General features: G+C 42.6%; 1 protein-coding gene across 2 annotated transcripts in view; it reads left to right on the top strand.

Moving 5' to 3' along the window:
• The window catches only part of SH3YL1 (SH3 and SYLF domain containing 1), an 83,943-nt gene that overhangs the window by 23,589 nt on the left and 48,179 nt on the right, over positions 1–12,175 (top strand). For both annotated transcript variants that reach the window (XM_075269120.1, XM_075269119.1), the window contains exons 5-7: positions 6,179–6,291; positions 9,458–9,586; positions 10,697–10,862. In XM_075269120.1, the coding sequence (XP_075125221.1) occupies positions 6,179–6,291; positions 9,458–9,586; positions 10,697–10,862 (408 nt within the window). The remainder of the gene's footprint in view (positions 1–6,178; positions 6,292–9,457; positions 9,587–10,696; positions 10,863–12,175) is intronic.

Raw genomic sequence — 12,175 nt, 5'->3', positions numbered from 1 at the left:
ATAGCTTGAATATATTTTTGTAAATTATCGTTTTATTGAAAAATAGAACAAAATTATAAAAAAAAACACCGGCAGTAACCATGTAAAACAATGCATGTCAGGCAATGGCCACTTCCCTAAAAAATGGGATGAAGGAGAAGTGACACAGACAGACCTGCCATGGAGAGTCCGGTGGGTGGGTCCTAAAGAGGTCTCTAGTGTTCATTTGAATAAAGTCCCAGGATAGATAGAACTGCGACTTAACAGACTTTGCTTTAAAGATTGATGGGGTCTCAAGTTTTTCAGCTATAGGGTCCACACAGCTCAGTGGTTAGCACTGCAGCCTTGCAGCGCTGGAGTCCTGGGTTTGAATCCTGCCAAGGGCAAAAAACCATCTGCAAGGAGTTTGTATGTTCTCCCCGTGTCTGCATGGATTTCCTCCCATACTCCAAAGGCACACTGATAGGGAAAAATGTACATTGTGTACCCTATATGGGGTTCACAATCTACATTTAAAAAAAAAAACTTCAGCTTTAGAATATGAAACGGACTAATGTGGGATCCATTAAAGGGATCCTATCACTCAGACATGATTTTTTCTAAGTACCACATCGGAATATTCTCCACGCCGCTGTTCGCCTACAATCCCGGTTCTTGTCGGTATGCTAATGAGCTCTCTTGCAGCACTGGGGGAGTGTCCCCAATGCTGCGAGAGAGCTCTCTCCAGCGCCGCCTCCTCTTCTTCAGCAGCGTCATCTTCCTCCTATTCTTCTGGCGGTGGGTTGTAATTCTGAGGCCTCGGGCGGAGCAGTCTGCGCATGCCCACAGGCCACGAGAAAATGGCTACTAGTTGACGAAAGGTAGGAGACGAATAGCCTTTCTTAAGGCTATTCCGACGTGGTACTTAGAAAAAATCATGTCTGAGTGATAGGATCCCTTTAACCAAAGGAGAAGTTCATGGATAAAGAGGGAAAGTTGTAGATGATAGATGTGCTCTAAATGGCACAAATAATGGGATTGTCTAGAGGAGAAGACCCCTTTAAGTAATTTTTTTCTACAAAGAAGGAATTCTGCGATGTATGACCGCAGTGATAGGTGTGGGTTTGAAATATACAAATAATCTACTCATCATATCTATACCCTGCAAAATACACCAGAAAAATATGAATATTGAAAAATTTAAGAGCTGGATATTAAGCCCTGGAGGACATCAGTTCAGTATCTCTCATGAAACCCAAAACTATAGCTTTATCCAAAAATAACACCATTAAATGCATTGTCTGTGTTTAGTTAGGTGTGAAATGTTGACTATATAAATTAATTTAAGGAGTGTGCGGAAGTTCAGTACAAGTATCGAGTGATCTTCAATAATTTACTCGCTTATTAGATTGACAGATGCTAGATGCATGGCCAGAATTTTATTTTTAAAGAAATCCTTAAGGTGTTATTTAGAGCAAGGCTTCTCATCTGGAGAGTTATTTAATGCAGCGTACTTAGTGCACTGATAGTACCAACTCAGCAGCTACGTTGGTGCCAGCAGCCTTAACATACGACGAACACCCTGCTGCAGTGTCCAAGATCAGAGAGAACTCAGGTCAGGACATTGAACTATAATATACTCCAGTTATTAGCAATTGTGAACAGTGTAAGATTGAAAATGTGTCGGGATACAAGAAGACATTGGAGAAGATGGCAAACGACATACTCAGAAGATGGGCCAGAGGTCAAACCTCAGAATAGGACTGTAGGATTCAGTTCCAGAGCTAGGCAGGAGCAGCATCCAAAAAGGTTCAGGTCAGGAGCACAGTCAAGTTCAGGATCAGGAACTGGACAGAGTATAAAGGATGTTCTGTGATTCCCAGACAAAGCATGGCAGGCTGACTATCTTTTTAAATGCAGTGCCGTGCAATAGTATTCATACCACATTTTGTCACCTTATATCCACAAACTTAAAGGGGTATTCCCATGTCCCTTGCTCACCAGTCTTCGCTGCTGCAAAGACTTCTTTCTTCCTGGTTTTTTATGTCAATTGGTGAGCGGGGTTTCATATGCAAAGTCATACTGTCCGACAACCTCCAGTTTAGCTCCGCTCCCAAATTAGTGTGTAGCTCCACCCATCACATAGCGTGATCCTATGGGACAACTGAAGGGCCTGTGATGTCATCAAAGGTCCTATAACACTTGGCTTTAGCTTGTTCTATATAGAGTTGGCTAAATCCTAGTGGGCTAGGATTTAGCCAACTCTAAAAGAGTTAAATTGTAAACAAAACTATAAACTTGGTATCCCCAGGATAATACCAAAACGTAGAATACAGGTGACATGCCATTTTGGTTGCACAGTGAACGCCGTAAAAACTAACCAGCACAAATGCACTTTTTCTCCAATTCCACCCCATTATAAATTTTTTTCCAGCTCTACAGTGCATTGCACAGAATAATACTGTAAATGGTACCATCATAGAGAACAATTTGTCCCGCAAACATTAAGCCCTCATGTGGCTCTGTGAACGGAAAAAAAAAAGAAATTGGCTTTGGAAGGTGGGGAGTCAAAAACAAAAATCAAAATATTTCACCAACAGGAAGAGGTATATGGTACTTGAATCATATGGTAATTTTGAGTATATACTCGAGTATAAGCCGAATTTTTCAGCACAATTTTTGTACTGAAAAAGCCCCCCTCGGCTTATACTCGAGTCAAGCAAAAAAAAAATATATTTTTTTTTTGGGGGGGGAGGGCCTATGACCAGCCGCAATAGTAATGTATAGAATCTCCCATAAAATAATGAAACAAAAAGAAGCTTTAAAAAAAAAATATTATAAAAAAATAAAGTAAATAAAAGTTCTAAATCCCTCCTTTCCCTAGAATAGACACAAAAGTAGAAAATGACTGTGAAACACAAACACATTAGGTATCCCTGTGTCTGACAGTGCCCGGTCTACTGAATATAGGGTCTCTGCAGTGCTCCTGTTCCGTCGGGAAGGGGTTAATAGTAGCACTGCAGATCCCCTATATTCAGCCAGACTGAATTCCACGTGGGGGAAAAAAACCCCAGTCCTCAAGCTCAGGGAAGGGGCAGACAGACAACCAAAACACCCCCTCCCCTTTCCTAGCACCTACTGCACCCAAAAACTCCGACCATTTTAATTTTTGAAATTTTCCAGTAGCTGCTGCATTTCCCCCCCTCGGCTTATACTTGGGTCAATAAGTTTTCCCAGTTTTTTGTGGTAAAATTAGGGGCCTCGGCTTATATTCGGGTCGGCTTATACTCGAGTATATACGGTACATAGGTTTTGTATTGCAGCCAGCTATATGTTTGTCACTTTATAATACAACAACGCTGTAAGCTCTAGAATTGAACAAATCGATATTTGCTAAACTTTTTCTCGTCATTTTATTGCTTGACAAACTTTTGACTTTGTAAAACCTAATTCGGTTCGGCAGTTACAGAGCTATTTTTAGTAAGTTTCTTAAGGTTTGCGCAGTGCTCCTGACTCTCACCGCTGCTTATTAACAATGGACAGATTTTTGTTTTCGGCAATCCATTTTACTGAAAAACATTTCTGACTACATAAAAAATAACATCACAATGGGTTGCTCTCAGCAACAAAGTATAAATGGAAATTTAGTAGACCACAATTGTGTTTTAACTAATATGGACCACATGGCTTACATCTAAGCACTACACAATGCACTTTGGCACTTAACTACTGTATTTTTCTAGAAGTAACTTGACGATTGTAATGTTGCGGGTCTGAGTCACGGGACCTTGTTTCACAAACATAATTTTTTCCCATTTGTTAATTTTTTTTACTTTTTTTTTTCTTATTTTTAGGCTTTGTGAACTTCTACCTTTGTTTGTGAAAGTAGATGATAATGAATGCTCTACAACCTTGCATGCAATTTGCAAGATATTTACAAGCGTTTAGTTGTTTTCTGTTACTTGTTCACACAAGAATCGGGCTAGTCATTCTTATTACGTTTTAAACGAATTTCTGTGCTAGTTTTAGTTTTACACCTGGTACTACAGTTTAGCGTGTACAGTGCTGGACTGTGTAGCTGGTAGGCAAAACCGCTGAATCCGGTCCCTCTATTTTTCTACAGCCTGACCCCCGTTTTGTTCATTAATGGACAGACAGAAGCTGTAAAGATCCTCTATTTAAAGGGGTTGTCCAGGATAAAATACAAATTAACCCCTAAATTAAACCCCTCCCCCACCTAACTTCTAATTTATTTGTATATAAAAAAAAAGGTATAATTACCCATCTACCTGGGGCACCTCCAGGACACTTTCTGATAATCCAGTGATGTTCCGTTTCACTGCCTCCGAAACAGAACGTCACCAGTACTCTTGGGTTGCTATACCCCAACTCCTCAACCCCATCAATACCCCCAGTAGGGTTGAGGGATCTGAAATGTTCGGAAGCAGAAGAGTGGCAGGCTGCGGTAAATCACTGTGTGCTGCGCTGCTGTGAGGACGATGAGGCAAGTCTGAGAGTAGATAGATACTACTGTACATTGACTTGTCTATCTACTAGACAAGTCAATGTACAGTAGTACCTATCTACTTCGCTCAACTTACCTGGACAAAAGTGCTGCCGCTGCCCTCTTCTGGTCCGGTCCTCTCTCCTTCACATGTGTTCAGAGCGCCCTGCCCTCCCCCCCCCCCAGCCTCCCTAGACTAGTATTATAGAGATGCTGGGAGAAGGCGGAGCTTGTGGCTTAGGAGAGTGTGGGCGGGTACTGGGAGGGGAGACGTGAATGATGCACTCACGTCTCCCCGCCCACACTCTCCTAAGCCACAACAAGCCCCGCCTACTCCCATCATCTCTAACACTAGCCTAGGGAGGTGGCGGCGCTCTGAAGGCCTGTGAAGGAGAGACCAAGACCGGACCAATTTTTGGACTCCATGCTGTGTAGTGAATAGGTTAGTTTTTAAAATCCGATCTTCAATTATTAAAAAAAAATCCCTTTGACTTGCATTGGGATTGAAATTGGGATCGGGTTTGAATGGAAAATGATCAGAAATCGGATTTTAAAAACAATCCTGAAATTTCAAGACCGGCTCAACCCTATCCCCCAGCCTTCCTGGCCAAGAACAGCTCCTCCCCTCTTCTTCTCTTCAAATGCTTGCTGGAGGCTGAAGACACTGCGTCTGCAAGACATGCACAGTAGAGATGGCACTACTGGGCAGACCTCACAGGTACTTGCGGTCTGCACACAGTGAAGAAAAAAGGAAGAGCCATCTCCCACATCGGAAGCTAGGTAAGTATGATAGTAGTGGGCAGGATAGCTTTGCTAGGGAGACAGGCAGGGGGGAATAACGAAATGAGAGAGGACGGAGAGAGCAGTGACAGGGAACTAGTGTGGAAGGTACACAGAGCTGACTGCACATGCGCGCGGCCATTTTTTATTTTTTATTTTTGGCCGCTTACGCGAGCAGAGCCAATTGCACATGTATGACCCCCAGTGCCGGAAGAAGACGTGGGGAGAGACCGTTCTAGAAGAAGATGGAGGAATCGCTGGATAGTTCTCTTGCTGCATTGGGGACACCCCCAATGCTGTTTGAGCGCTGGGGCCCTCGCCCAGTGCTGTGAGATAACTCATTTGCATACCGACGAAAACCGGGATTTTGACTGAACGGCGGCGCGGAGAAGAAATCTAAAGGTAGTAGAAGAACAGCCTTTCTTAAGGCTATTCCTATGTGTTAGACAGAAAAAAAACATTTTAATGATAGGATCCCTTTAACATTGATGTCTATGTAATAGATGGCTACCTGTTTGCATCTGTTTTCGTACATTTTTCGCATCTGTTAAATAGATATAAAAAAGCGTGATCTGAATGGATCCTAATTTCGATTTTTTTGTTTTGTTGGGTTTTTTTTTGTTTTGTTTTGTTTTGTAGCAAACATCCCCTTTCCCACAAGAAAACAAATGTGATTTATGTCTTATGTTTTAGTTGTGTCTAGTAAAGATGAGTGAGTACTATTTGAAACTCACGTTTCGAATAGCACGCACCCATAGGAATAAATGGACACAGCTGGCACGTAGGGGGTTAAGCCGCCAGCTGCCGGCAAAGTCTGCATGCAGGCCGCTTCCATTCATGCCTATGGGTGTGTGCTATTCGAAACGGGAGTTTCAAATATCACTCGCTGATCTCTAGGTCTAGTATTCTAGTTCACGTGTTCGATCCTTCTTTCAGGTGTCTGATCTGGTTATTATATTAAACCACAAAAGGGCAGTTGAAGCTTTTGCCAAAGGTGGTAACTTGACCCTAGGGGGAAATTTCACAGTTGCTATTGGACCTCTTGGAAGGTAAGAGAAATAGATGTGACATATTTTCTTGTCCATCAAAATAAATGTGCTGTAATTCTTTATATAACAGTAAAAAATTTGATGGACTATATATTTTTTCTTGCTTAATGATTGGCAAACTATATATTTCTATATTATATCCCTTACTAATCTCTATTATCTGTGTTTTTGTTGCCTCCTGGATGCTCATTTTGTACAATAGCAGTCTCATGAAGGCGCAGAAGCACGGGTTTGCATATTTTCGATCTGTAAGGGAGCGTTCACACTACCGTCAGTGTCCGACAGGTAGTGTCCGCTCAAAATCTCTCACGGACATTAGGAGCGGACACTAGCTGTGTCCGTGACACCTGTCATTTATTTAAATGGGCATCGGGTGCGTTCTTTTGCACTCCGTGCCCTTCCTTCACTGTCCGCATGTAAAGATGTCCGACTTCTCAAGCAGACAGAAAAACCAGACATGTAGGGTTCTTCTGTCCGCTTGAAAAGTCGGACATCTTTACTTGCGGTCAGTGAAGGAAGGGCACGGAGTGCAAAAGAACGCACCCGATGCCCATTTAAATAAATGACAGGTGTCACGGACACAGCTAGTGTCCGCTCCTAATGTCCGTGAGAGATTTTGAGCGGACACTACCTGTCGGACACCGGCTATGTTCACATCTATGTCAGAGACTGTTGAAAATCCACAGACAGAAAAGTGCAGCAAGTCTGGCCTGTTTCATTTAAAAAGAATGGACACCCAACGGATCCGGTTTTAATCAGTGAGGTCCATTGGACTCCGTTGGTGTCTGCTGCTTTAGCAGTCTTTCTGTCCGTTGTTCTGGTCCTCCAACAGATATGAACATAAGCGTCAGAGTATGTAGTCCATATATGTAATGATCCTAGTATGCGATTAACGTTTATTCCTATACATTATACATTTACTGTAGGATGACTGCATATGCCAAACATACAGTGTTGGACAAAAGTATTGGCACCCCTGCAATTCTGTCAGATAATACTCTTGTTCTTCCAGAAAATGATTACAAGCACAAACTCTTTATTAATATCTTCATTTATTTTGCTTGCAATGAAAAAACGCAAAAGAGAATGAAAAAAAAAAAGTCAAATCATTGATCATTTTACACAAAACTCCAAAAATGGGCCGGACAAAAGTATTGGCCCCCTCAGCCTAATACTTGGTAGCACAACCTTTAGACAAAATAACTGCGCACAACCGCTTCCGGTAACCATCAATGAGTTTCTTACAAGGCTCTGCAGGAATTTTAGACCATTCTTCTTTGGCAAAACTGCTCCAGGTCCCTGAGATGTGAAGGGGCCTTCTCCAAACTGCCATCAAGAGATCTCTCCCCCGCAGGTGTTCTATGGGATTCAGGGCTGGACTCATTGCTGCCACTTTACAAGTCTCCAGTGCTTTCTCTCAAACCATTTTCTAGTGCTTTTTGAAGTGTGTTTTGGGTCATTGTCCTGCTGGAAGACCCATGACCTCTGAGGGAGACCCAGCTTTCTCACACTGGGCCCTACATTATGCTGTACAATTTGTTGGTCGTCTTCAGACTTCATAATGCCATGCACACGGTCAAGCAGTCCAGTGCCAGAGGCAGCAAAGCAACCGCAAAACATCAGGGAACCTCCGCCATGTTTGACTGTAGGGACCGTGTTCTTTTCTTTGAAGGCCTCTTTTTTCCCCCTGTAAACTCTATGTTGATGCCTTTTCCCAAAAAGCTCTACTTTTGTCTCATCTGACCAGAGAACATTCTTCCAAAACGTTTTTGGCTTTCTCAGGTAAGTTTTGGCAAACTCCAGCCTGGCTTTTTTATGTCTCTGGGTAAGAAGTGGGGTCTTCCTGGGTATCCTACCATACAGTCCCTTTTCATTCAGACACCGACGGATAGTACGGGGTGACACCGTTGTACCTTCGGACTGCAAGGCAGCTTGAACTTGTTTGGATGTTAGTCGACGTTCTTTATCCACCATCTGCACAATCTTGCATTGAAATCTCTCGTCAATTTTTCCGTCCACATCTAGGGAGGTTAGCCATAGTGCCATGGGCTTGAAACTTCTTGATGACACTGTGCACGGTAGACACAGGAACATTCAGGTCTTTGGAGATGGACTTGTAGCCTTGAGATTGCTCATGCTTCCTCACAATTTTGCTTCTTAAGTCCAGACAGTTCTTTGGTCTTCTTTCTTTTCTCCATGCTCAATGTGGTACACACAAGGACACAGGACAGAGGTTGAGTCAACTTTAATCCATTTCAACTGGCTGCAAGTGTGATTTAGTTATTGCCACCACCTGTTGGGTGCCTCAGGTAAGTAACAAGTGCTGTTAATTACACAAATTACAGAAGCATCACATGATTTTTCAAACAGTGCCAATACTTTTGTCCACCCCCTTTTTTATGTTTGGTGTGGAATTATATCCAATTTGGCTTTTTGAAAATTCTTTTTGTGGTTTTCCATTGAAGACAAATTAAATGAAGATAATACCAAAGAATTTGTGATTGCAATCATTTGCTGGAAGAAAATGAGTATTATCTGACAGAATTGCAGGGGTGCCAATACTTTTGGCCAACACTGTATCAGTATGGCCACATTGACCCAGAGGATGGCAAAAGAGTGTCTAGTTGGCATACATCAGGCTGGTCTGTGCTGGAATACTCTTTTATACTGTATGGAGTAGTGTAGTAGACTAATCTATTCCATACTGAGGCATCAAGTAATAGTATATATGCCGCATGGTATGCAAGATCCTATGGACACTAGTCATGGCATATCTCAGACCCCAGTCACTGTTGATGTATACCTCTGATAGAAGACTCTCCCTCGATGTGGACAGAACCTTAGTTGATCACAAGGTGCCCTAGGAGATCCTTCCAATGCTCACCTGTAAATTGTGAATAAATCCTGTAGCAACAGATTCCCTTCATTACCACTAGAGGGGTGATAAAGAATTAAACAGTTTTTAGTGACGTACAGGTCCCCCATATAGGTCCTCTGTACAAGTCCTCTATACAGGTCCTCCAGAGTGAGAGTCACCTGAATGAACGCTGAGGGTGACAACTTCTGAATTTGTGATGTCCACTATATAAATATATAACCAGTGGAAAGTATATTGGGATAACTTTTTCCTTTTTTGTCTATCCAATGCTTATTACTGTTCTAATAGAAACCTGGAGGGAGATGTCGCCATCAGAAGCTCAGCAGCCGTCTATACATACTGCAAGTCACGTGGACTGTTCGCTGGAATATCATTAGAAGGGTCCGGGTTGATTGAAAGGAAAGAAACAAATCGCAAGTAAGTTTTCCGCATTTATATTTACACTTGCACGCTTTTTTTTTTTTTTTTTCTTTTCCAAGACTTCATCTACCTTTTTCTATGATGGCACCTTTTATCTTCAACTTGTTTATTTCTGTGTCTTAATATATACTGAAAAGAACAGTATAGGGGTCCATCACATCTTTTAGGGTCTGTCTAAAATTATGGCAAAAAAGTCCTGTAAGCCCAACTTTTTTTTGTCTGGTGACATTGGAGAGAAAACAGAGGATACCCGATGGACCCCATTATAGTGAATGGCTTCCCCTGGGATTTGTTGTTGCCTGTCATAGAACAGATCCATCTTTATTCCGCTGGTGGAATCCATATACTAATGGATCCGTTTTTGTCCTGACAGCACCAGACAAAAAATTGGGGCTTTTTAAGGGCCACACTGTGGCTCAGTGGTTAGCACTGCAGCCTTGCAGAGCTGGAGTCCTGGTGTTCAAATCCCGCCAAGGGCAGAAAACCATCTGCAAGGAGTTTGTATGTTCTCCCCGTGTTTGCATGGATTTCCATCCCATATTCCAAAGACATACTGATAGGGAAAAATGTACATTGTGAGCTCTATGTGGGGCTCACAATCTACATAAAGAAAAAAAAAATAAAAAAAAATTGGGGCTTTTTCATCCAGTGTTTCTTCAACAACCAAAAATGCTGCATTTCTTCAACGTGTGGCCTCAGCCTTCAAGTGTGAATAGACCACTAAATCTCTTAACCCACTGAGGATACTTAGGACAGATCCATATGAGCAATAGGAGCAACCGAAAAATAAGTGAGAGCAGCAACAACTGAAAAGGAGATGATAGAACCCATCTTATAGGCAGAGTATTACTTTAAGAATCTGGTTCTTAGATGCCAAAAGCCTCTAGACACAGACACCTAATGAAATCCAGATTCCACTAGGTATTGTTCTTGTTCCTCCTTGGACAGTATTGGACACCGCTGCGCACATCCTGCTGGTTTTTCTCATAAAATTACCACACGCAATTGAATGTCGTATTGTCCAAAAAATGTAAACCTGCTAATAATCTTCACTAGCACAAAAATGACTTTGTGGCTTGCAGAGTTGTAATTGGATTTTTGTTCCAGATTTTATTGTCTAGAGGACATCAGGGCATACGAGATTTTGTTCGGAGAAATTCCACGCCCTAACCTTGCTGAAGAACTGTACGACATCCTTGATTCTTTTACTGAAAAATATGAAATTGAGGAACAGAGTATAAACAGAAGAAAAGTCGCCAGAGAATATAAAAAGGTACAACTATGCGTCTACCATAAACTTCTTGCGAGGAATGGATCCTTAATATTCTTTATTCTGTAGTCTTGAGCAGTAAAGCTGTAATTTGCATTGTTTAACAGATCCATGTAATGGATGGAAATAAAATGGACACAATCTGATGCCCATCCATTAATATAGAGATCAGTGTTTAAACCTTTTCCAACATCCGCTGTAATAGTACAGCATTAATTAGTGGAGAAACGGCGGTAATGCTCGCAGTTGGGTTAATTTCACAACTGGAACGGTAAGGCAGATTTTGGCGTCACTCTCGGGTCAAAAACCACCTGCCACGACTGTCGTGGCTTCCAACAGTCGCGGCTTCCTCCTCCAGAGCAGGCTCAAATGAATGGGCCGACTGCAGAGGTTGCTGCCGCCAGGCGGACGCCGGGGTTCAACGAGCCGCGGAAGCCGCCTGAAGAAAGGGCAGCTTTGCGGCAGTATGCCACTCACAGAAAAAAGTAGCCTGGCAGTCTACATAGACCACCATTGGGAGGTGGTGGACTATGACGTGGATTACGCGCCATAATCCACCCCTTTAGTGCCCGTGTGAAAGAGCCGTTAGCACCCACACTGATCGCAGGTATTAATTCCCCCCTGGTGCCTAGGTCAAAGCTGACCAAGACACCATTTTCCCAGCGGTGCATGAGCACCACCATTTTGGGGAGGATCACTGGTCCCTGAAATGAGGTCCAGTGGCGGGCAACCCATTTGCATGAGCCTATTGTCGTCAATGCCCTTTTAATATAGGCTGCTCTATGCAGCCTGTAATGGACGTGCCAGTATTATACAATGCATTGTATCAGTAATCAAACCCTTTATGGCAGGGGTCAGCACTAGTGCCAGACTCTGCACCCAAGACATATCTATATGGCACAGGACTCTCTGTTGCTCCAGGTGGCGATCTCTCTTATGGATCATGGAAATAGTCAGAAGGAAGGATGCACTGGGGGCAAGTGTGTGGCATGATGTCCTAGTGTCCGGACCATTACTCAGAAGACTGAAAAGACTTTTTGGATTTCTTCAAGAGAAAGACTAGGCTGTATGAGGGGCATCCTCTGACCCTCACAAAGCAGGCTTACCGCAGACTATTCTTAGCCCCATGTTCTGCCGTAATTCATATCCACTAAAAAGGAATCATTTTTGCTAAAAAAAAAAAAAAAAAAAAAAAAAAAAAGTTAGGGACAGAAGTCACACTGAAACTAAACTTTAATTGACAAACTAGCCAGTTGCTGATATGGTTTGTGTTATGACTTGCATATTGCTCGACCCCCCCCCCCCCCCTTATTGCA

Source organism: Leptodactylus fuscus, chromosome 3, assembly GCF_031893055.1.
Source record: "Leptodactylus fuscus isolate aLepFus1 chromosome 3, aLepFus1.hap2, whole genome shotgun sequence".
Classification (NCBI taxonomy): Eukaryota; Metazoa; Chordata; class Amphibia; order Anura; family Leptodactylidae; genus Leptodactylus; species Leptodactylus fuscus.
This window is presented reverse-complemented; position numbering and strand designations above follow the sequence as displayed.